The following is a 23,144-nucleotide window of genomic DNA, read 5'->3' as shown; positions in this document are numbered from 1 at the left end:
TCAAATTTTTTGACTTAATTCAATTTAAAACTGTCCTTGTACCGTATAGGGCCATGATGGGTGTACTGCCGTGTAATTTGCAAAGGATGTTTAAAACTCATGAAGAGGGTTATGAATTGAGAGGCGTTAAAAACTTCATTTTTCCATTATACCGAACAACTATGAAAAGTATGTGTGTATCTGTATGTGGTATCAAACTGTGGAACAAACTTGATGTGACTTTAAAATTATGTAAAAACATTAGATCATTTAAAATGTTGTATAAACAACTTATAATTGACTCGTACATAAATAGCAAGTGATAAAAATGGTAATTGGCTTCAAATGGAATATTTTGTTTTTGTTGTTTATTGGTTTTGTTTTCTTTTTCTGTAGATTTATGTGAACAATTGTTTTGTAACTGTCTTTTTATGTAGCAACTAGCAAGGTGAAGATAGAACGACCTGCATAAAGAAAAGTTTTTTTCTTTCAAATTTGTTAATGTGAGCAAATGTGATTTATTAACTGAATTGGGGCTGGACTAGATAAGCTTTTGCTTCTTCCAGTTCCCTCTCAAATGGTTTTATGTTATTGTATGTTTTGTATTGTTTCATTCAACAGCATATGTTTATCGTATTCCTCATTTTAAAAAAAAAAAAAAAAAATTTTTTTGTATGCACCAGGAATATGGAGGAGTGCATATGCAATTTCATGTTTTCGATGGTTTGAGATAAATAAATAAATAAATAAAATAAAATCTCACCTGCTGCACGTATCTGTCTGTGGTCTTCCACATATAGTAGTACTCTATGATACTGGTCAGAGACTTCCATGGCAGCTTCGCGGGCAGACGGAGCCCAATGATGAGTGAGAGTGGAGAGGAAAAGAGACAGAGAGCAAATTAATGGTATTAATATCTCATGTTCTTGCCATCTGGGTGAGAAAGGAGCCTTCATGTATATTCATGTGTGAGACATCGTGACCACAGAGGCTGAGAGCTCCCAGATTTGCTCACTTCTAGTCACAGTCGGGAAAACTCACATGCACTCAGACACATACATGAACGCACACACAGTCATTCACACTAGGGATGCACCGATCAGGTTTTTTGCTGCCGATCACCGATACCGATATCAAAGAATGCTGATCACCGATACCGATCACCAATACCGATCACGTGGATTGGCCAGAAATTTTCTACAACATTATAATGAGTGCTACAAACTACATAATCTGGGAATAAAGGAAATGTAACCTAATCTAAAATGGTCTGTATTAGGGTTGTCACGGTGTGAAAATTTAACCTCACGGTTATTGTGACCAAAATTACCACGGTTTTCGGTATCATCGCGGTATTTTTTTTAAACGTGCTACATTTTCACACAATTAAATAAACACTGTATATCAGGAAAATATTGTCCTCAGTTTGTGTCTAAATTTAGCCTAAAATGTGTTATTTTGTAATTATGTTGTTTGTTTGTTTACATTTTTCCCCTTTAGTCTTTAAAATACCAATATTTGCCCATAACTTCGTATTTTATGTCTGTTTGATGTCATCATTTAAAAATATTAGATCAGATGATACTCAGTACTCAAGTAGCCTTCTAATCAGATACTTTTTTTTTACCCTTACTTGAGCAATCCGTATTTCAGGAAAGTATTGTCCTCGGTTTGTGTCCTTCCAGTGAGCTTTGCAGATGTGGGAAAATGTCATCAGGCAGTAATCATTGTTAAATTCATAATTATTCTCGGAGAGAGACCAACTCTTATCTGCCCCTGGGAGCTCCGTAATACATAGGGTCATTTCAACATGGGGGTGTCCGCGACACGGTTTATATGCAGGTAGCGGCGCTGCGGCTGCTTTATATAGCGGCTCATTGCATTCTCCCTCAACCCAAATCCTCGGATCACGCATTTTAGCTAAAACGCTAACGTTAGCTTGCCTTGCGTTGACTGTAGAGTTGTGGGTGATGGTCACGCAGATGTGTCATGAGATAAGAAGCGTTGCTGCCTTTCACAGACACTTTTTCTGCTCGTGCTGCAAACAGGATAGCTGTCTTCTATCAACTGTCCCTCGGCATTCTTCAAATATCTAAAATATGCCCGTACTTCCGACTTTGTCTTCTTTGAGGGATAATAAATGTCCTCCTGAGTGCTGCCGTCTCCTCCTTTGGCCATTATTTCAGCTTTAGCTTCAAGACAGTTTTGTTGTAAACAAAGCGTGTATGTGCCGCTGGCAACTTCTGCAGATGATACGGAGGCTGGTAAGGGTCACCGCGCCTACACCGCAGCCACGGTAAACCCACCAAGATAATATAGTTTTTTTTAAAACAAGACGGTTATTATTGTCAACTTTTTTTTTTTTTTTTTTTTACCGGGGTTTAGCGCTACACTGGTTACCGTGACAACCCTACCTGATCGGTTTGCTTTGATCTATTTTGAAAATTCCGATCAAAACCGATAGGGGCGCTATCGGCCGATTACGATCAAATGCCGATCCATCGGTGCATCCCTAATTCACACATTTAATAGGTATTCACGAGAACCTACCACTAAAGCAAACACACCATATCCCAGCTTTGTACAGTACCGGGTAAAAAAAAAAGAGCTCAAAAGAATCGGTCATCCCCTAAATGTTGGAAAGGTGAGATTTAAAATGGCCAAACGTGTCCTTTCACAGAACAACAGCTTCAATTGACACAATTACAATGAAATATTCCTGCAACATAATACGTCAAATGCTGTTTATGAGCATGTCAATCATCATGAGTTCACTAAAAAATACTTACAAAGTCTTGTCGTATGTCATTGAAGTCTTTTCCATATTTCTCTAAAGCCTCCTCAAACATGGCAGCTTCCGAGGCGCTCCACTCCTCCATCTCGTCCCTGCAGAGCACTGGACCCCCCGCTGGGACCAACACACTCAGAGCGCTGGACAGATCGTAATTGTGACGATGCAGCGTATCCATGGCGTGGAACTGAAACCGTGGAAAGCGGGTTAACATCCATGAATCAAACTCTGATCAAGTGGGTGCAGAGTGAAAGCGGCTCCAACTCACCAGTGTGATATCTCGTGAGGCTGCAGCTGCACTCATGTGTAGGCTGGGCTGTCTGACTGAACTGCTGCAGTCCAACGCTCTGGCAAAGGTCCCAACCGCCCTGAAAGCAGCAACCACCAACACACAGGAAACGCAGAACATGTATCAGTAGTTCTTCTACAATCCCATCACCTTTTTCATAAACACAACCTTAGAGGTGTAAAAATATGTTTTATGCAGCATGAAGCCTAACCTGATACTGCTTATGGACCCAAGGCTGAAAATAATATCAAACCCCCCTTTTAACTTTTTCTGGAAGTAAAATGCACGTGTAGTTATCTCAAACACGTGCATTTTTACTGTTAGTCAGAAGTTCAAAGGATTTGCTGCCTCTTAGCCAGGACTTTCCTTGCAAATGAGGTTTTTAATCTCAATGGGACCTTCCTGGTTAAATAAAGAATAAATAAATACATTTTATTCAAACAGAGATTGATGAGGTCACAATGGGCTAAACATCCTCTGTTTTTAGTTTGGTGAGAATTCTCTCAGGAAGCGGTCTGCAGCAGGGTAAAGGAGACCTACCGTGCCACCACTAGGAATTGATCTATCTGTTTGTCGGTGAGAGGACACTCAGGGTCCCAGAGTTTCTCTTCTAGTTTGGACTGGTCCCTGTCATCTGCCTCACCTGCAAAAACACAGGAAGTACCTCAGAGAATGCACAGAAACATATTTGCATATTAAAGAGGAAGAGAAGGATATATAATATGATCATATCTGCTTTTTGTGTGACTCATTTCTATCAGATTATTGTTGGATTGGCAGAAAACTGTACATCGTACCCTCCTGTAGCATTTCAGGCACGTCTGCCTGAAAGCGTGGTCCCACTCTGATCTCTCCTTTGTCAGCTAGCAGAGTCTTTTGTGTCGGGTCGTACACCAGTGAGTAGAAGAAAGTATCCTGACAAACAAAAATAAATAAATAAAATTTATTATTTATGAAGTCAAGAAATCACCATTTGACAAGCTTGGTTACAATGTAAGAAAATGTTGATATGCTGAAATGCCACAATTATGCATTTTATCAAACAGAACCGATATTTAAAAGCTGTGAATCCATACTTTGAGAAATAATATGCAAAAGCTTACCGCATTTCATTTGTGAGGTGCAATTCACACTCCGACTGCTAGGTGGCAGCATCTTTTACCGCCATCATTCTAACTAACAAGATCTCACGATAATACCAGAAGCATCTTAGATGTAGGTAGTAAAATTTTCATTTATCAGCTTTTAGTATCGTAATATATGGTATTGTCCCTGTATTGTGATAACTATTGTATCACCACATTCCTGCCAATATACACCCCAAATCCTTAGTATTGATGCTCATTTCAATAAATATGTGTGACTTTTAATCTGAATGTATTAAACTACATAATTACCAGTATATTAATTGGTTGTTTAATTGGTTTCATCTGGCACTTAATCACCTCAGAAAATAAACGAACCCTTTGGATTTCTGCAAACTTCAAAGAGGTTTATATTCAGTGATCACTGGGTGTAGTGCAATGCGTGCAGTGACTGTAAACTCCGTTCACTTATTCAACTGAACCCAGAAGAGTTTTCTGTGTAGTTTAGAGCAAACCTGCTACATATGATGTGCTCCAAAGTAAACAAACATCCTTTTTCACCCTTCAGGCTCACCTCTTTGTCAAGGTATGAAAGAACGGCTTCAGTCTCGTTCAACAATGCCACACTGCACTTCCCCCTGATGGAGAAGAGAGAAAAGGAGGCCCGTAGCATGTAAAACACGGACAAAAGAAAGTGGGCAATGATGCGTTTGTGGCAAAATGACCACCCGTGGGTTCTGCCTGCAGACGACATGCTGCCCTTTAAGTTTAATACCTAATATGCGTCGCAGGTAGGCTCTCATACTGTCGGGAGAGGAAGAGCTCTCTGTGGCGAAGCTGGTGTTTCTGTTTTTCTGTTAGTTCTGTCTCTGTGGGGTTCTCCTTCTCCTCTTCCAATTCCTCTGCAAAAGTACAGAGAAACAAATTACACCAGAAAACATGCTGAGAAATTCTCCCATTTTGTTTTAAAATAAATAAAAAATAACTACAAAGCACACAGATAAATCTAAAAACTGATTAAACTCAAACATTTATCCCTTTGGTGCGGTGTGACATTAGATAATTAAAGGTTAAGACTAAGAATAAACATTTACCTCATGGATAAGGAACATTTGTCCACAACCATAATGCTGGTTTTCTATATTAGTAGAGTACCATCAATCATATTTTGATTTAAATATTACAAACTCACTAATCCTCTTAAACAGCCATACTTCCTGTTTTCAGACACAAATATTACAAACCTTTTCTTCTTTTTAAAATTGGGACAGATTTTCCTGAATAGATCAAAAAACTAAACCTCAAATCTGTCACATTTCAACATTTTGAGAAAAAGGAAAAGTAGCTGAAGAGTTTGATGTATAACGTGTGTATGGTATGTAAAAGTTTTAATTGTAAAAACCGAAAGATAATTTCTGATATTACATTTTAATACCAATATTGATCTAATATTACTTCTTTTCTTTTAGTAAGAAACGTTGTGGCTAGTAGTTCATTTCTTACACAGTTTAGTAAAAAGTATTTGTTTACCTTTCATGTTGAATCCCTAGTAATTTCTTAGTTTAAAGTTATGGTTGTATCCTTGACTGGTAGGCCTGGGAACCTCTGGGTACCTCACGATACAATACGATTGGCGGTACAGGTCTCACGATACGAAAATATCACGATGCAACGATATTGCACAAGTTAGCCTACAATAATCTAAGGCATTCGATCAGGTCAACCACTCTTAAGTTCTTTTGTTAATTGAGTGAAATAGGTGTCCCTGGTATCATTGTGAGGATTTTGGCATATTGGCAATTCTAATCAGACAATGCAAGTGAAATGGGGCAATCCCACATCAGCCTCCTTAGTTGTTAGTAACGGTGCACCAGGGGGGATACTGTCACCTGCTCTATTCAACCTCTGCATGGATGATTTGTTAAATCAACTCAAGAACTGTAATACTGGATTAATCATTTCATGTATGCCGGTGACTTGGCCATCCTTTCGCACAGTAGTGCTGGTTTTCAGCAGCTGCTAAACAAATGCTCTGATTATGGGCTGAAGTATGAAGAGCAATTTAAAGCAAAAAAATAATAATAATAACAAAAAGAGTGTTGTGCTGATTTGTCCAACCAAAGGGGATAAAGATCTTTGTTTACCAGACTTCTACTTGGTTGACATGAAGTGTCTTTGACAAAGCTAAATATTTGGGTCACATCTTCACAGATCAGCTCTGTGACGATGATGACATTTATAATGTCTCACTTTGTATGCCCAGGTCCATATTTGGTCAGGAAATTCCACGTGTTCTGATAATGTAAAATCTCACCTTTTTAGAACCTACTGCACACCTTCGTATACTTCACATTCATGGTAAGTATAAGAAAGCCAGCAGGCAGAAGCTTAAAGTGGCATAAAATGATGCACTTAGAACTCTGCTAGGGAAGCCCCGGTCCTGTAGTGCAAGTCTTTTATTTTGTAAGGCTCATGTCTGGACCAAGCTATATTCCAAGCTATAATGAGAAATTTGATGTACAAGTTAATCCTGCGGTTGAAGAGCTCTTGAGAACAGACTTGCCTGGATGCTGGTGGATCCCACTTTTAGTGCAGCGCATTACCAGTCATCCATGTGGAGACACTGGTATGCATGTCTTTTATAATTATTGTATCGTTTTAATCTAATTTTTTTAATGAGAACCTTTAGTCTGATAATAAGGTTGAAGTTCCATAAATAAATTATATATATATATATATATATATATATATATATATATATATATAATTTTTTTAAATGAAAACATATCTATAGCCTTTTAATTTTATTTTGCCCTGAAATTATTAAAATAGTCAGCTGCTTTTAAATGTCTAACAGTCACACTCTGTCCAAAATCAAATGCCTAATTAAGGCAACTGGACTTCTTTGGTTTCTTGAAGACGTTTCACTTCTCATCAGGAGCTTTGACAATTCTAACTGGAATATGGGAGAGACAAGTTTATAAGCTGTAGCTGTCTACTGTTATTTAATGAGCAGAAACTACTCTCTCGGTCTGGGCCCCCAAATTGTGGCATGACCTTCCATTGGGAATCAGGCAGGCGCCCTCTCTTCTGGTTTTAAGAGCAGGCTGAAGACCCATTTTTACACCATGGCATTCCTCTAGCCTTCTTAGTCGTTATCTAGTCTTTTAACTAATATCTTTATTGTTTTATTCCATTTCGTTTTATCTTAGTCACTGCATGGTTGCTGTTGTTTTACTTTTTATACCTTTGTTGTGTGTACAGTGCTTTGGTTCAATCTCTCATTAATGGAAAGCGCTTTATTAAATAAAGAGGATGATGATGATACTCTGATTCCCCCTTTCTCTCTACCCCCAAGGAGTCATTTCATCCTCCTGCATCTAATCAAAACGATGATTCCACACAATAAAGCCCAGCGACTGAAATGACTATTCAGGGGGTAGGGAGGAGGGATATTCATACATAGTTTCAGCAAACCGCTACAGTTTATAAGCTTGACTCTCCCATATTCCAGCCAAAGCTCCTCGTATGAGAAGCAACCAAACAAGTCCAGTTGCCTTCATTTGAACCCCTTTGGATTACCATGACCTGGATGACTGAGAACCTTCACTAGCATATTAAAAAATATCGCTCTAAAAAACTATTGGTTAAGGGCTTGACCTATTATTACCTTTGGCTGAAAAATTCGTCAAGCAAGAATTTGGTCTAGTTCACTAGGCTAGTTCTCTCCATGAAATGATCCTAGCTCTAAATCAGGTGAATTCCTTTGTTTACTGTGAGGTAGGCAGTAAATAAAACCCTTTGTTGTTTCAGCTTTTTTTTCTGACCAGCTGGCAAACAGACTCCCAAACAGCTTGAGGAACTAGCAAAGCATTGTGATCAGAACATAAACACATGGTGTGAATAATGCTTCTGCTCTGTGGATGGCCTGATGTTTACAAAGTCTGGCTCAATCAGAAGAACTGGTTTTCACAAGCAGTCCGATCACATGCATTTATCAACACATTCCTGTCTGTCCAGTCAGGGCTCAGATGGTTGGCTGCTGCTTTCAAGCTTAGTCAGGCTCAATAAGACTTTCAGATTGCTTCAATAAAAGTAGCTTCACTGTGTAACGAAGTATGTGTTTGTGGAAAAGAACAGGTACCAGTCAGGCCTTGCTGTACTTAAGTGTTCAGACCTGCTCACTAGAGGTGCTGAAAAAAATCGATTCAAGTCTGTATCGGGATTCTTATTTACAAAGATTCAGAATCGATTCACAAAGGTTCACAATCAATCCCAAGAACTCAAATGTTTGGCATGTTAGATTTGAGATGCACTTTTGTCTGTTTTTTTTTTATCTTTATTAGGAGAGTTAGTACTCCGTTTACTTTTGTGGTTCCATAAATTGAGATGACTTATTTTTGAATCTGCTGATAAGAGGGCACTTGAATGTAATTTTTTCCATACTCATTAATTTGAGATATTCTCATATTTATTTTCTAAGTTGATTAGGGTTGTCATGGTAACCGGTGTAGCGGTAAACCCCGGTAAAAAAGTTGACAATAATAATAAACCGTCTTGTTTTTAAAAAATATATATTATCTCGGTGGAGTACCGTGGCTGCGGTGTAGGCGCGGTGACCCTTACCAGCCACTGTATCATCTGCTGAAGTTGCCGGCGGCACATGCGCACTTTGTTGTTTACAACCAAAACTTTCTTGAAGCTAAAGCTGAAATAATGGCCAAAGGAGACGGCAGCGCTCAGGACATTAATTATCCCTCAAAGAAAACAAAGTGGGAAGTATGGGCATGTTTTGGATATTTGAAGAATGCCAAGGGACAGTTGATAGAAGACGGCTATCCTGTTTGCAGCACGTGCAGAAAAAGTGTCTGAAAGGCAGCAGCGCTTCAAATCTCATGACACATCTGCGTGACCATCACCCACAACTCTACAGTCAACGCAAGGCAAGTTAACGTTAGCGTTTTAGCTAAAATGCGTGATCCGAGGATTTGGGTTGAGGGAGAATGCAACGAGTCGCTATATAAAGCAGCCGCAGCGCCGCTACCTGCATATAAACTGTGTCGCGGACACCCCCATGTTGAAATGATGCCATGCATTACGGGGCTCCCAGGGGCAGATAAGAGTTGGCCTCTCTCCAAGAATAATTATACATTTATGACATTTTCCCAAATCTGCAAAGCTCACTGGAAGGACACAAAACGAGGACAATATTTTCCTGATATAGGGTTTATTACTCAAGTAAGGGTAAAAAAGTATCTGATTAGAAGGCTACTTGAGTACTGAGTATCATCTGATCTAATATTTTTAAAATGATGACATCAAACAGACAAAAAATGAGAAGTTATGGGCAAATATTGTATTTTAAAGACTAAAGGGAAAAATGTAAACAAATAAACAACATAATTACAAAATAACACATTTTTGGGAAAATTTTACACAAACTGAGGACAATATTTCCTGACATACATACATGTGAAAATGTAGCACGTTTAAAAAAAATACTGCGATAATACCGAAAACCGTGGTAATTTTGGTCACAATAACCGTGAAGTTAAATTTTCACACCGTGACAACCCTAAAGTTGATAAGTGAATACTCAGGATTACTCAAGTATTTATTTGAAGTTATTGATAAATGAGAGAACACATCTTCCTTTGTAAGAAATCTGAGGCACTTTTTTAAACAGGTTGAGGACTCAAATGTTTAACTTGTTTCCACACATACTTGAAAAGTATTTGTCCGTATTACTTTCAAAGCTACTGTTAGGTAACTAAAGATTAGTTATATTTTACAAGGTAAGCAAAAATAAATGTTGCCTTTTGGTCAAAAGATTGCTTCTGTTTAGAATCACTTTAGTTTATCTTGTAAATTTGCATTTTTTGAGCATGACCAGTTTAAAGTAAAATAAAAAATGTCCCATAGCTTTAACTAACTTGTACATCAAAGTAGTTAATCCTAGAACTGACACTCTTTGTTAACATTGACTGTGAATTGATTTAAATCGAGAATCGATTCTGAATCGAATCAACACCTAGAGAATCGGAATGGAATCAAATCATGAGTTGCTCTAAGATTCACATCCCTACTGCTCACACTATAAACCCCTCCCTAGTAATGACACCTGAGAAATAGCAATAACAACTGTGACTTATTATCTTCTGCATTAAAAATCCTAGCTGTGTTTAGCCTCGACCATCTCCAGAAACAGCAGTCATGAAAAAAGCTGCTCTGCGGTCAACCCCAAATAGGTTTAACTTGCGGTAAACGTTGTCGTGCAGAAACTCTGCTGACTGAAATGTCTGCCTGACTGGTACCCAACAGGGCTCGGGAGGGGGGGTTCCTCTGCCTCTCAAATGCAGCTGAAAACTATTTTATGACGATTGTAAAAAAAAAAAAATCTTCCAAGATCAAAAAATAACGACAATGAACTGGTTCATTTGCAACTGTTATTTATCAAAATAAAGCAATAAACAAGTAACTGATTCTGACTCCTAATAGCATGTTTGTTGCGTTTTCTCTAAAGAGGCACAGATTTTGGTCCATACTGATCTCCTGATTCTTGTGCAGGTCTGGCCTGCAGAAACAGATGTGGGCCAATTCTAATGGGTGAAGGACTATTATCAACAGAGGACATTAGCCGAGAACACACACCAGTGACTGCTGCTTGGCACTGATGCACTGGCAGATTCGGGGAAAAGACTACGACGTTTGAGCTGAATACTGACTGATGCCCATCACCACTCGTATGGGTGCGTCGCTAATTTAAACACATTTTTCACATTAATGTTTAATATAAGATCTAAAAGCAACTATTTCTGCCCTTGATTTGTTTAAGTTGCTTGTCAGGGACTAAAGATTCTCACCCAAAACAAAAGGAAGTACTTCCAACAATTATTAAACCAAACAAAAACTCAACACTGATCTGATTATTTTATGTTTTTGCTCAAGTTGATTTCTAAATAATAAATCCTAAAAGAGACAGTAACTTTCCTTCATAAACTAAAAGTGTGATAAAAGAAAAAGGGGTTAGCACTTACTTGCATGTTTATCTGCGAGCTGGATGAGGCTGTGAGAGATGTCTCTCCTTCTGTAAAAACAAACCACTTTGGCCTCAACATTCCCACTGGCGGTCTGAAACATAGAGGAGATAGATCCATGCTGACAAAAAAGAAGTGGAAAACACCTTTATGCTCAAAACTCAGATTTCCCCTGAGAGCCGGCTCCTTTGTATAGCTATCGAGCTCTGCCTCTGAGACAAGCTGACCAGTGTTTTCTAAAGAGATGATTGATTTACCGTCATGCTTTTTAACTCGTTAACACACTCAAACCGAGTTATTAAATGTCATGGCTCTGAGGGTAAATAGGACTAGCAGTCTTCATATCCTGCTGCTGTTTAGGAAAGTTGCAGGCAACGCCAGTCATTTTCCCACTATTTTTATGAGCACTAAAGATTTACGCTACCATAATCACAATGAAACACGGCCAAACATCAACTGCTAATGACTTCTGGTTCTTTGCAGCTTATCCGACTAATATAAACAACACGCAGCCTGCATTTTGCTGAGGGTCAGGTAGAACTGACTGTATTCTCTGTATCGTGTTGCCTGTTTCCCATTATTCTGCCTTTTTTATGACAATGCAGCCCTGGGTTGGCACCATCTCAAATATGATGAGTAAGATTTCTCTGACGTCTTAGCACAAGTACAATGCAGGAAGAGTATTAGAAATGTTACATGCTACACATGGCTAAACCATGCTATTTTCGGACCTGCCGACCTTATCAAAATTTTTGAGTACCACTTCTGTGGCATGTTTTCGCAGATTTTTTTCAACTCCATTACTTTCCCCTTTCTCTTGCTGGAAAATTACTATATGATAAAAAAAATACAACACTCATATTGTTTGGCTACTTCACTGTCTGGATAAATTTTCTTGAATAGTCCAAAAAAAATCATGTATTTTAATAATAAACAGTAAAAGGTAAAAGTTGTGCTTGCTTTCCTATTTAATATGTGTGCTTATACAAGGTGATAGCCACAAGTTAACTGCACTGAAATATTTCAATATTTAATCAAAATTAATAAAAACAATTTTTAAATATTATTTAATGGTAATATATTTCGTACATGGAAATAGGAGTTTTTGTTTTCAAGAATGTAATATTAAATTGGCTTAGAGCACATATCATCACTGGGGCTAATTTATACATTACCTGCAGCTCCCTGGTGGCTTATGTCCACATTATAATTGCAGAATGAGCAAAATGCATGATGAGGTAGTTTAGACTGGGTCGAAACATGGCCACTGTTCTTGATATTTAGGCAAAAACTTCTTAGAGACATGGACGGTCTTCTTTTTGGCAGGTCTGCTAACCAGTCCCTCCCTGTCTGCTTCTCCCTCATCTGCCATAGCATGGGTTGCAAATTGTGCTGCAAAATTTGTTGTCTAAATGTTTAAACAGTATAAATTATCACATTCCTCCTTATATACAGGCCAAATCTATCTGCAATGGATACATACAAAGGCAAAAGTACACACACACACACACACACACACACACACACAGTCGCCTCTCTCTTTTTTTTCCCCACTTAGATTTCGGCTCAAATTTTTTTCAACGGTGAAAGTAACGTTACGTGTAACGGTTCACATTCACCAAGAGATGGCTGGTCCCATTCCAGTCTGCTGACACACACACACACACACACACACACACACACACACACACACACACACACACACACACACACAGTTTACTTTTTTAAATGCCAGAACAGCATCGAGTGGGAATCGGAAGACGGAGAGGCAAACAGCAGGCAGGACACAGAATAAAGAACGGAGGGAGGGGGGGGGGGGGGGGGGGTGTTACTCTATAGATTAGGCACAATTTTCTTTCCTCCGCTTTCTACGATGATTGGTTTAAACGTCTTCACCACGCTGCTGAGTTGTGTTGTCAGACATGAGTATCACATGCGTAATTGCTTCAGAACGCACGTGTCTTCAGCTTTTTGCGTAGTTTAGAGGGGTTGCATACTTGCTACACAAAATGCGTACAGGTTGGCAGGTCTGTACTTTGACTATTTTGGTCTGCTATTCAGAGACATAAGTAACAAATTCTTAACCTATAGGTCAAAACATGAATATCTAGATGTGGCTTAATATTAGCAACAACATAAAAACCTTATGAGACCACAAGCACTTTTGTACCTGGTACAAGCTGAAAATGAATCCCCATTTGGCAGTTTTACTGCAACATTATGTACTTTTAAAAATGCCCATTTCAGTCATTACCTCACAAACACAATTCCACACCCAAATGGGTGTGTGCAGTGATAAAATGACAGTTAGGAAACAAAGGAACACCTGTCTATTTCAAACAATAACCATGAACACAGGGGCATTAGGTGGGGGTTGGAGGCAGGAATCCAAATTATTCACCCTCAGGCAAAAACACCCAAATAAATGACACAAGCAAACAACGCAGTACCTTGTTGAGTTCTTCTATCCGACGGATCAGGTAAGGGTTACTTGAGGAGTTTTCAAAGAAAACATAATCTGCAACAACAAAACATATTGCGTCAGATCACTATGGATAGATGTTCCTGTGGGACAAACCTCAGATGATGTTTGATCAATGCTAAACTGCATTGCTTGTCTTTATTTTTGCAATAATTGCATTAGGATGAACTGTTTCAGTCACAAAGCAACGTTCTAATTATTCTACTAGTTATTTCATGTTTTAGCTGGGAAAACTTGAATTTGACATGTTTAGGGGTGGGTTTTATACAGAAGACTGCAGAACTTAAAGGTGACATCAATATTACAAGAACAACTATACAGGTGATGTAATATGTGATGAACCATTAAATTTAGGCTATTTCAAAAACCTAAAGTAGTTTAAAGGTGAGGTATGTATTACTATAGATGTAAAGTTTCATCCTTCTTTATAAGTCACACTTAAAACACCCATAATTCAGTTCTCCATAGTCAAACTTCTTATTTAAGCTATCCATAATGTAATTCCTCCTACCTACAAATAACATATTTGATGTCTCACACTATTTCTAAAACATAAAATCCCCATTATTATGCATTAGACCTTCAGAACCAGAAAAAAAACAATGACATTCTTCCCATCCAGAATGCAAATCTCTTTTTGAAATATCTACAATCCATTTATTAAAAAGTAATCACAATATTAATTTCAAATAACCAAGGTAAAAAATTATTTCAGACACAATTTTTAAGTAAACAGAAATAAAATTCACGTTATTACATGTCAAAAGCTACTGCATTCGTAATTGAAATGTTTTTGTAGATGCATTCTGCAGACCTTTAATCCAAAGCGAGTGACCAATTAACCTAATTTTGCATGTTTTTGGTCTATAGGAGGAAACTGGAGAACCTGGAGGGAAAAACCCACACACGCACAGGGAAAACATGCAAACTCCATGTAGAAAACCTGCAGCTGGGATTTGAACCTGCAACCTTCTTGCTGCGGGACAATGGTGCCACCATGCAGCCTGCAATAACATCCATTATCAATGTAATCACAAATGTAAACAAAATGTTTAGTGCATTTATTAATCTTTGATGGGATGGTATTCTAACATAAAACAGGTGAAATTTAAATTAGCCATGACAACACTGGTGCTATCCTAGAAGCAGGTTGTCTGCTGATAATATTATGTTCCATGGTAGGAAGACTGTTAGCCCAATACACAAAGATGGGTAAAACAATTCATAATAACCAAAGTGAGGTGACATTCTGGATAATGGATACAAAACATTTATCATTTATGTTAAGTTTTCTAACGGAGTCAGTCAATTTTAATTACATCTGCACCACAGTCAAGTTTAATGTCTTAAATGTTGGATAATGTATTTTATCTCTTATTTCAACCAGCGCCAATATATTTTTGACCAGGAGCAATGCTATTATTATTACATAGAACAATGATTAAAGGTGTGTGTAATTAAAGATGTTACAACGGCCTGCCATACTCAGCGACGCCATGAAGACAATCACTTGATGTTGAATTCCAGGAGATTGCTAACGAGCTAGCCGCAAAGCCAGACTGTCTGATAAACTGCACGTTAGATAACTTTATATGTACATTGAGGAACAAAAGTAGTGTTTTAATGCTACCAAAACGAGTACAGACACTGCGTGGCTAATGAACGAGTGGTGACGAGGAGATAATGGTAATCAATGAAGCCACTGCTGCTGCTAACGTTAGCTAAATAAGACTAATGGCTGCATGCCAGAAGAGGCAAATACAAAGGCAGCCACATACTGGCCGTGGTACGATTTGAACAGCCGTATAAACACACGTCTAGTGGCGAGATACTACCACGTAACACTTCTCACTGTCGCCAGCCTAAGTATTCACACTGCACAAAAGAAGCTAAAGGTGCCGACGGTAGAAAAATGTTTACATTATGAGCGAGCCACCTAGCTGCTGGCGGCTAGCTGCGGTGGCCACGACAGACGCGAGGCCTGACCCATTTTGAAGCCCAAATATTAAGAAAACACTCACCTTCCGCTTCAAACTAACTCTTACACAGGAGTGCAGCACAGCCGCATCTTACAGTTACATGCAAAGTTATTAATATTTTACAATAACACCCAGGAGATGCAAACCCGAAAGCGTTTCCGTCAGTTAATAAAATGATCCACACTGACATACATACCTCCGACCCGGTACATGTTGGCCGCCATTTCTGCCCTCCCAGAGTGTACAGCATAAACTAAGAAATTTGGAATAAATAATTAATAATAAAAAAAAGATAAAACTCCGTCCCTCGAAAGATACGGGGTGCTTAAATTAGGATCGTCGACACTCCAGATGTATCGGGAGAGATTTGGCATTCAGCCCCCCCTCCTCCACCACCGATTCACGGCAGCACTTAACAATACAGTGAACTCACAGCAGCAGCCAAAAGAAGTCGGATGGAGCCGAAAAAGCACCGAGGAGGGGAGGGAGCCGCGCATGCGCACTGTCTGCCACAGAGACCCTCCAGGTGAGTGGTAGCATAGGTGGCATTACTGGTTCCAAACCAACTCAGCTTCTGTGACAAGGTTTGCAGCTGCAGAACAGACACACACTTTTGTCAATAAATTTAAGTTTATTTTTCCTCTTCAAATATGACAAAATCAAAATACATTCAATCAATACATGAACAAATATAAATCAATTGTTTTATTGCAAGACTATCTATCTATCTATCTATCTATCTATCTATCTATCTATCTATCTATCTATCTATCTATCTATCTATCTATCTATCTATCTATCTATCCATCCATCCATCCATCCATCCATCCATCCATCCATCCATCCATCCATCCATCCATCCATCTATCCATCTATCTATCTATCTATCTATCTATAGAGGTGTGACCAAGTCACTGCTTTGCAAGTCACAAGTAAGTCACAAGTCTTTCCAGACAAGTCTCGAGTCAAGTCCAAGTCAAAGGCACCAAAGCCCAAGTCGAGTCCAAAGTCAACAATGTGGAAGTCCAAGTCAAGTATGAGTCCTTAACTTTGAATTTTCAAGTCATAATCAAGTCATCTGTCCAACTTCAATTTAATGACATGATAATAAATAAATTTCAGAAATAAAGCTTCTTAAAGCTTCATTTATTTGCTCAAACAAGCAGAAAGTGCAACTCAAACTGATTATAAACAAATTGCTGCTGCATTTAGCAGTAAATCAAACCCAGAATGGAGAATGATTCATGATATTTGTCCACATCGTGCCACTTTTGTGCTAAAATATCAAATATGCTCAAGTCATCATCAAGTCAACAGCTGCAAGTAAATTCAAGTCGCAAGTCATTGGCGTTCAAGTCCGAGTCAAGTCGTAGGTCTTTATAGATTTTATCAAGTCAAGTCAGAAGTCATTAAAATAATGACCCAAACATGGAGAACTAACCACAGATCTTCTGTGGATGTAGGCTTCCTTACATCCTTCTGTATCTTCATTTAATCCCAGATCAGGCCTCTGTGGGGGCACACTATCGCTTCCAGGACTGCTTGTTCTTCTTTACACTGAAGATAGTTCTTAATTACTTTGTTTGTTTGTTTGTTTGTTAGGGTTGACTCATTTTACATTTTGTAAACTGATGAAAACAAACAATCATTATTTATGTCTGAAAACATTCTTTATTTACAGCTATTTTTGCACATGCCTAAACTGCCCATTAACAGTGCAAAATCAATTCCCTACCTCAGGCTAATTTAGTTTCCAGGTATGAGACAGCAACAAAAGTACTTATTTTATAGCAAGCCATCTTATACATGTAAATACAAAGGGACGCAAACGTTTGGCCAGCCTTGTCAATCTTCATGTTTTTCCTGTATAAATTGTTGGTTGTTATGATAAAAATGTTATGAAAAAAAATCATATAGGAGACACACACAGTGCTTTCTGAAAAGTGAAATAAACTTTACAGGCTTTATAGAAAGTGTGCAATAACTGTTTAAAACAAAATTAGGCAGGTGCATACATTTTTGCAACACACAAAAGAAATTAACTCAATATTTATTAGACCCTCCTTTTGCAAAAATAACTGCCTCTAAATGCTTCCTATAGCTTCCAATGAGAGTCTGGATTTTGGCTGAAGGTATTCTGGACCATTCTTCTTTACTAAACATCTCTGGTTCATTCAGGTTTGATTGCTTCTGAGCATGGACAGCTCTGTTTAACTCACACCACAGATTTTCAATAATATTCAGGTCTGGGGACTGAGATGGTCATTCCAGAACATTCTACTTGTTCCTCTGCATGAATGCCTTAGTAGATGTTGAGCAGTGTTTAGGGTTGTTGTCTTTTTGAAAGATCTAGCCCAGGTGCAGCTTCAGCTTTGTCACTGATTCCTGGACATTGATCTCCAGAATCTGCTGATATTGAGGGGAATCCATGTGCCCCTCAGCTTTAACAAGATTCCCAGTCCTTGCACTGGCCACACAGCCCCACAGCATGACGGAACCACCACCATGTTTTACTGTAGGTAGCAGGTGTTTTTTTTTTTTTTTTTTTGGAATGCTGTGTTATTTTTCCTCCATGTATAATGCCCCTGGTTATGCATAATGACCCTGGTTATGCCCAAATAACTCAATTTTAGTTTCATCAGTCGACGGCACCTTATTCCAAAATGAAGCTGGCTTGTCCAAATGTGCTTCAGCATACTTCAAGCAGCTCTGTTTATGCCTTGGGCAGAGAAAAGGCTTCCTCTGCATCACTCTCACATACTTGTAGAAAGTGTGCTGCGAAGCTGAACAATGCACAATGACTCCATCTGCAGTAAGATGATGTTGTAGGTCTTTGGTGCTGGTCTGGTGGTATGCTCTGACTGTTCTCACCATTCTTTGCTTTTGTTTATCTGAGATTTATTTTGGTCTGCCACTTGAAGCCTTAACTTGAACTGAGCCTTCCATTTCCTCAGTATGTTCCTAACTGTGGAAACAGAAGCTGAAGTCTCTGAGACAGCTTTCTGCATCTTTCCCCTGAACCATGATGGTGAACAATATTTGTTTTCAGATCTTTGAGAGTTGTTTGGAGACCCCCAAAGTTGTTTATCAGCAGCGGGTCTCACATTTAGCTGACTCTGATCTGTTTGAGGTTTTCCGATCAGGGTTCAGGTCTGGCCATAGCACAGAGTCGGCTCTACTGAGGGTCTTAAATGATATCTATCTATCACTTGATCAGGATACATTTGTGGTGCTTCTGTTGTTAAATCTGATGGCAGCTTTTTACACGGTTGACCACACGATTCTGCTTGATCACTTGGAACGATGGGTTGGGATCAAAGGGTCTGCTCTGGATTGGTTTAGATCGTATCTCCACAACAGGACATTCTGTGTTAAACTAGGTGATGTTTTTTCTTCTTGGGAGGGGCTCCATTGGGGGTCCCGCAGGGCTCAATCCTTGGTCCTCTTTTGTTTGCCATTTTTCTGCTTCCTCTGGGGTCAATCTTTTGTAAACATGGCCTAGTGTTCCATCTTATGCTGACGATTGCCAGATTTACTCTCCATCGTGTCAAGAGAAAGGTCTCTCCATCCAGTCCTTTGTGTCCTGTCTTAATGAGGTGAAGTCTTGGCTAATGGCCAACAATCTGCATCTAAATGAAGGAAAAATAGAGCTCATTGTTTTTCACCCCAACAGCAGGGCTGCGGGTCGCAATGTTGATCTTGACCCTCTTTCTCCCTATTTAAAACCAGTTGTCACCAGTTTGGGGGTGAAAATTGACGCAGGACTTAAATTTGATGCTCACATCAACTCTGTGATCCGGTCCAGTTTCTTTCATCTGAGACGCCTTGCAAAAATCAAGACTATGCTGTTGAGAGCCCACCTGGAGCTGGTACTCCATGCTTTTGTAATTTCTAGGCTTGATTACTACAACTCTCTATATGCAGGGTTGTGTCAGTCATCACTGCGTCACTTACAGGTTGTGCAGAACAGCGCAGCCAGGTATCTGACTGGGACCAGGAAATGGGACCACATCAGTCCGGTTCTGGCCTCCCTGCACTGGCTTCCGGTCTGTTATCGTTCACACTTAAAACTCCTGGTCTTTGTTTTCAGTTTCTTCCAGGGTGGTGCTCCCCCCTATCTTGCCACACTCCTGAACAGACATTCCCCATCACGCGCTCTGCGCTCCTCTGACCAAGGCCTGCTCGCTGTCCCTTGCTCTAGGTGTCGTACTCGTGGGGACCGGGCTTTCTCAGTCCTAGCTCCGTCACTCTGGAACCTAACCTGGCAAGCCAGACTAAATAAATGTATTATTTAGTCTGGCAATGCTCCATTGACGGCTCTCGGTTGTGGGGCGGGTTCTACCGTTGTCTTTCAAATGATCTCCGCATGCTACTGGACAATGAATGTGACATACTCTTGTTTCACTCTGTTGCATCATCCCACCCACCATGCATATAGAGTGACCTGATTGGCCCACAAAGCAGATAAAGCTCTGTGATTTGTTCACTAAGCAGATAGAGCACTATGACTGGCTCACCATTATGGACCAATCACAGCTCTTTATGTGTTTGAAACCCCTCTAGAGAGCTGTGATTGGCCAGCCAGAATGCTGTTGGGGCTGCAGAGGTTCCAGTGGAGCATTCCTAGACCAAACTTTTCAAAGCAAGAATTTGGTCTAGTTCACTAGGCTATCTGGAACCAGTTGCCACCTTCAGTTAGGCTGTCCCCATCTCTGCCAGTCTTTAAGAGTCGCCTAAAAACCCACCTCTTCTGCTTGGCATTCCCTGAACGTGTTTGAGTTTGGCCCTCTTTTATGTTGATTTTATTTCCCTGCTTTCATTTGTCTCTTTATCCCTTGTTTTACCCATTTGTCTTCTACTAGAATGTTTTACCTTTTTTGCACTATTTGAATTGCTTTTATTATTAATTTATTCATCATGTTTCACATTTCTCATGTACTGTGTTCAGCTCCTTGGGCTTCCCGACATGGTCGTGGAAGGCGCTTTATAAATAAAGCATTGATTGATTGATTGATTGATTGATTGATTGATTGGTTGATTGATTGATTGATACTCTTCAGATAAGTCGTGGCGGATGGCTGCTTATACTGAGCCAGGATCCTCTGGAGGTTTCTTCCTGTTAAAGGGGAGTTTTCCTCTCCACTGTCGCTGCATGCTTGCTTAGTATGAGGATTGCTGTAAAGACACTGACACCAGTCAGTGACTTGATACAATTTGCTAGGTTCCTTATATAGGAAACATTATTTTTGATTGGCTTAATGAACTGACCTGTATTGGAATGTTTTATTATGTGAAGTGCCTTGAGACGACTCTTGTCGTGATTTGGCGTTATATAAATAAACTTGAATTGAATTGAATAATATTCAAAGAGGAGGGAAACTTACAATTGGACTCCCTAAATACTATTTTTCATAATTGGATTCACCTGTGTATGGAGGTCAAAGGCCACTGAGCTTACCAAACAAATTTTGAGTTCCAATAATTAGTTTTTTGGAAAGGTTTTGGAGTCAATAAAATGACAATGATGCCCAAATTTATGCACCAACCTAATTTTGTTTAAACAATTATTGTCCTTTCTGTAAATCCTAGTTTCACTTCTCAAATATGTCTGTGTGTCTCCTGTATGATATACTGTATATGACTGTAAGAAAAAAGCTTTCTTCACAAGTGGAGGCTACCAAAATTATGGAGGCCAAATCTTGCAAGTCTGAAGATCTGTACCACTGCAAACTGGTTAAAGAAAAGTGGGACAGACAAGACAAAACAGAAATGTTAAACAAAGAAAATGACGATTTACTGGCTTTTCGTAAGACCCTAGAGGAAAATCTTCACATTAAGAATCTCCATGTCAGGAAAGAGGCACTGTCCCAAGTGATATCTTTGAACCCACACAAACAGAGAAATGTAAAGGATTATTTATACTTCTCCGTCTGCATGGGTATGCAGACTTGCAACACCATTATGTATTGGCGCAAGGGTTCTCCAACAGGCTCACAGAGAGTGACGGAGACATGCCCAAATTTTTAACTATCTGTCAAAAGTGACAGAGACCGCAACTTGTAATTGGTCAGGACATTGCTTCCTTTAACTTTGTCAACAGCATCACCATTGCCCTGTCAAAAAGTAAAAATATATTTAGCAGTGAACATGGAACAGACTGAAATATGAAAGTTTATTTACCTGTGACTGAAGGAGTACAAAGATACTCAGCCAGCATTTTATTCGTAGACGGAAATGATGGAAAACATGGGTTTCGAGGTTGCAACTGCATGAGGTGGAGGAGAATGACGGGCAAATTTGTCTGCATTATAAAGTCTCTGAAATACCAGCAGCAATGCCAGAGGCCCGGGAAATGATTAGGCAAAATTCCAGTTCGGCTCCAAGCCTGTCTACAGTACAGAATCAGTGATGCTCTGGTTTTTTGGTGATATTTTATTGGCAAATTATTATTATTGTCCCATTATTGCAGAATGTATCTGCTCAATGGGACAAGAAGGATAGAGCATATAACACCTGCCTTTGTCTCACTGGTTGCCTGTTGATTTTGAATCCAGTACAAAATACTTTTATGGGCTTTTAAATTTCTTCATGGCCTTGATCCAAGTTACATCTCTGTGCTACTGGTTCATCACTGAGGTCAGCAGATAGGCTGCTCCTCGAAGTCCCAAGAACAAGATGTAAGCTCATAGGTGACAGGGCTTCTTTTTTTTCAGTAGCGGCCACTATAGGCTTTGGAATGTGCTGCCTCTGTGCATTCGGTCGACATCTTTTCTGTCCTGTTTCAAATTTCTCTTGAAAACCCATTTGTATGCTTTGGCTTTTAACACAGCGTGAGAGTCTTTTAGTTTTTATGTAATTTTAATAGTTTTAATGAGGTGTATTGTTGTGTGTTTTGTTTTTAATTGATTTTTAAATCTGTGCACTTTGGTACGTTTTATATTGTTGTAAGGTACTATACAATAAAGTTGTCTTGTCTCATTAATCTGTAAAAGGGTTTATTTGGAGAAGAGCCATGATAAATTATGTTTGGGAGTTATAGACTTTCTCCAACTGTTTAAATGAGCAGACCTACTAACAGTGAACTAAGGAGGGAAATCCCCACCAAGAAGAAGAAGAAAGCCCCACCAAGATTTTTTTTTTCCCACCAGCTGCCCATGAGGGATTTTGTCCAAAGAACTTCATCATGATGTTTTGTATAGACCAGTGGTTCCCAAACTTATTTTGCCGCGCACCCCCTTCTATGTCCTGACCATGTTGACGCACCCCCCAGCCCCCACATCAGGGCATGGCTACATATATATATATATATATATATATATATATATATATATATATATATATATATATATATATATATATATATATATATATCAGACGTCAAGCTAAACAGACAGGGTTAAAAAAATATGGACCTTTTTCCCCATCACTTTCATTTTTTAAATAGTAATTAATAAACATTCGATACCATTACAATTTCCTTTCATTTAATTTTAAATAAATAT

The 23,144-nt window shown here is 39.1% G+C and overlaps 1 protein-coding gene across 3 annotated transcripts in view; it reads right to left on the bottom strand.

The window, feature by feature from the left end:
• mta3 (metastasis associated 1 family, member 3) overlaps positions 1-16,047 on the bottom strand; it is a 35,498-nt gene extending 19,451 nt beyond the window's left edge. For all 3 annotated transcript variants that reach the window (XM_054749286.2, XM_070545706.1, XM_070545705.1), the window contains exons 1-10: positions 15,839-16,047; positions 13,632-13,699; positions 11,182-11,275; positions 4,920-5,046; positions 4,719-4,782; positions 3,857-3,974; positions 3,600-3,702; positions 3,039-3,138; positions 2,769-2,957; positions 743-817 (exon numbers count right to left, since the gene is read on the bottom strand). In XM_054749286.2, the coding sequence (XP_054605261.2) occupies positions 743-817; positions 2,769-2,957; positions 3,039-3,138; positions 3,600-3,702; positions 3,857-3,974; positions 4,719-4,782; positions 4,920-5,046; positions 11,182-11,275; positions 13,632-13,699; positions 15,839-15,866 (966 nt within the window). In that variant the 5' untranslated portion in view covers positions 15,867-16,047. The remainder of the gene's footprint in view (positions 1-742; positions 818-2,768; positions 2,958-3,038; positions 3,139-3,599; positions 3,703-3,856; positions 3,975-4,718; positions 4,783-4,919; positions 5,047-11,181; positions 11,276-13,631; positions 13,700-15,838) is intronic.
• Between the last annotated feature and the right edge of the window lie 7,097 nt (positions 16,048-23,144).

Source organism: Nothobranchius furzeri, chromosome 16, assembly GCF_043380555.1.
Source record: "Nothobranchius furzeri strain GRZ-AD chromosome 16, NfurGRZ-RIMD1, whole genome shotgun sequence".
NCBI classification, from domain to species: Eukaryota; Metazoa; Chordata; class Actinopteri; order Cyprinodontiformes; family Nothobranchiidae; genus Nothobranchius; species Nothobranchius furzeri.
This window is presented reverse-complemented; position numbering and strand designations above follow the sequence as displayed.